Source organism: Alligator sinensis, unplaced genomic scaffold (genome assembly GCF_000455745.1).
Source record: "Alligator sinensis unplaced genomic scaffold, ASM45574v1 scaffold1318_2, whole genome shotgun sequence".
NCBI lineage: Eukaryota > Metazoa > Chordata > Crocodylia > Alligatoridae > Alligator > Alligator sinensis.
This window is the reverse complement of record NW_005843067.1, coordinates 13,888-16,531: the sequence shown is the minus strand read 5'-3', so window position 1 is coordinate 16,531 and position 2,644 is coordinate 13,888. Positions and strand designations below refer to the sequence as shown.

The 2,644-nt window shown below is 64.2% G+C and overlaps 1 protein-coding gene across 1 annotated transcript in view; it reads right to left on the bottom strand.

Annotated features, from left to right (window-relative positions):
- The window catches only part of PC (pyruvate carboxylase), a 16,491-nt gene that overhangs the window by 982 nt on the left and 12,865 nt on the right, over positions 1–2,644 (bottom strand). Inside the window, exons 9-11 of the mRNA XM_006037118.3 lie at positions 2,204–2,383; positions 1,188–1,436; positions 590–730 (exon numbers count right to left, since the gene is read on the bottom strand). Coding sequence (XP_006037180.2) covers positions 590–730; positions 1,188–1,436; positions 2,204–2,383 — 570 coding nt within the window. The remainder of the gene's footprint in view (positions 1–589; positions 731–1,187; positions 1,437–2,203; positions 2,384–2,644) is intronic.

Below are 2,644 nucleotides of genomic sequence, written 5' to 3'. Positions count from 1 at the left end.
TCCAGCCTAAACACCCCCCCCTTAGAATGGTTTCTTCCACCTCTATACCACCCCCCCCCAACTTGAATTACATCTATGGACTCCTTCACCCTGGTACTCCCCCCGCACCACACTAGATGAATGGTGGGGGGGTGAGAATTGGGCACCAGGCTGGCAGGAACCAAAGGACTGGACTAACTGACCAACCAAATCAAATGTCCCCCTCCAGGATGAACTAGTGGTTTCTTCCAGCTCAGGGTTCCCCCACTAAAGCCTGGACCACCCCACAGATTGGACCAATGGATTCTTCCAGCCCAGTATCCACCCCCTGCCCCCGGCTCCCCAAAAGCTTGAGCCAACCCACCCTGACTCCCCCCCGATTGGATCAATGGGTCCTTCCAGCCCAGTCACCCCCCAACTAAGCCTTGGTCCAGTGGACCAACCCAATCACCCCTCTCCCCACATTGGGCCCCCCCTCAGCCCAGAACAATGGACTCACTCATGATCCAGCAGCCCTGAGGCCTGGCCCCGCCTCCAACCCCAGGCCCTGCCCCCAGGGCCTAGGCTCTGCCTCCAGGCCCCACCCCCAGCCCAGGCCCCGCCCCCGCACCTTCATGGCCCGCGTGTCCTTGACGAGGATGGAGCGCAGCTGCCCGTTGAGCTCGAAGAAGACCTCGCGCTGCCCGCCCCGCGCCAGGTCACCCAGCGCCAGCGCCTTGATGTGCAACGTCTTGCCCCGCTCCAGCTCCACCTGCAAGGGGCGGAGTCTGTTAGACCCAGGCCCCGCCCCCTCGCCATGTCCCTCCTGGTCAGAGACCCTGCCAGGAGGACACCCCACCCACCTGGATCCTCGAGACTCCGCCCCATTGCATAGGCCACACCCCAATCCTAAAGGTTACGCCCTTCAACCCCCTCTGAGATGCCACCCCCAATGGCAGAAGCCCCACCCCCAGATCCCTCTGAGACTCCGCCTCCACCTGAGGCCCTGCCCTAATCTCCCATAAGACACTGCCCCCAATACTAGAGACCCTGCCCTGATCTCCGTGAGACTACGCCTCCACCTGCAGCCATGCCTCTGATCCCCATGAGACCCCGCCCTGATACCCCCATAAGGCTCTGCACCAGATCTCTGCAAGAGACCCCATCCCAGAGGCCCTGCGCTGACCCCCCTTGAGACTCCACCCCCCCTCCCATGGCCATGCCCCCACCTCGAACTCCTCAGCGATCTTGGGCCCCTCGAGGAAGAGGCGGGTGTCGAGGCACTCAACGGGGCCGAAGGCGGCTGTGAAGGCCTTGAACTCCTCAAAGACCTGTGGGTACATGGCGGCCGACAGCACGTCCTCGGGGGTGATGTCATCGCCATGGCGACTCCGCAGCTCCGCCTCCAGTGCCTCAAAGTCCAGGGGGGCCAGTGAGGCCCCCGGGCGCCCCTCCACCCGGGGCAGGTCCTTCAGCACCTGGGGAGCCAGGCCAGGACAGCAGGGATCAGGGGGGCTGGGGAAATCTTGTCCCCTGGTTGCTAGGGAGGGGGATTCCCCATCAAGGCCCGCCCCCTGGTTGCTAGGGAGAGGGATTCTGCATGCTTGCCTGTTGCCAGGAAACCCCTGAAGTCCTGTTGCTAGAGACTACATATGGCCCCACCCCCATTGCTAGGGACCCCATCTAGCCCCTCCCCAATAGTTGCCAGGAACTCTCTGGATGACATAAAGCCCTACCCCTGTTGCCAGAGCTCCCTCATCGCCCCGCCCCATTGCTAGGGACCTTGTCCAGCCCCTCCCCCATCACCAAGCCATCTAGCTCCACCCGTTGCCAGGGACCACCTTTTGCCCTTCTCCTGTTGCTAGGGGCTGTTTGGCCCCGCCCGCATTGCCTATATAGCCCCACCCCTGCTCCCAGGGACATTCTGTGGCTCCACCCCATGTTGCTAAGGGCCTCCTATCACCCTGTCCCCATTGCCAGGACCCCCAATAGCTCCACCCCTGTTGCTAGGGGCCCCATATAGCCCCACCCCTATTGCCAGGGACCCCATATGCCTCCGCCCTGTTGCTACAGACCCCCATGCCTACATCCCTGTTGCTAGGGGAGCTAAGCCCCCATTGCCAAGGACCCCATAAAGTCCCACCTCTGTTGCTATGGACTCCCTATAGCCCCACCCCCTTGCCAGAGGCCTCATATGGCTCCGCCCCCACCACCAGGGCCCCCACTCAGCCCCCCATGGCGGCACCTTGGAGCGGAAGGGCTCGGGGAAGCCGCCATGGGGGATGCCAATGTGGCCCTGCAGGAACTCGACCACGGAGAGGGGGAAGGACAGGTCCTCCGCCTGCGCCTCCACGTCGGCCCGCGACAGCCCGTTCTGCACCATGAACTGCGCCAGGTCCCCCACGATCTTCGACGACGGCGTCACCTGCAGGGGCAGGGGCAGGGGCAGGTAAGGGCAGGGGTAGAGCAGGCCACACCCACCCCAGGGGTCCCTGGCCTTGGATCAGGCCCCAGCTTGTGCCCACCCCCCGCCCCCCCAAAAACCCAGGCATCCGGGTGCCAGGGGACCACTGGGACGAGGGGCGAGGACCCAAGTGTCCAGCTCCCACCCCCCTGCTCTTCTTCCTGGGCCCAGATCAGGACCCGCTGCCCCCCACAGCCCTAGCTGAGGTCCCAGCCCCCGCTC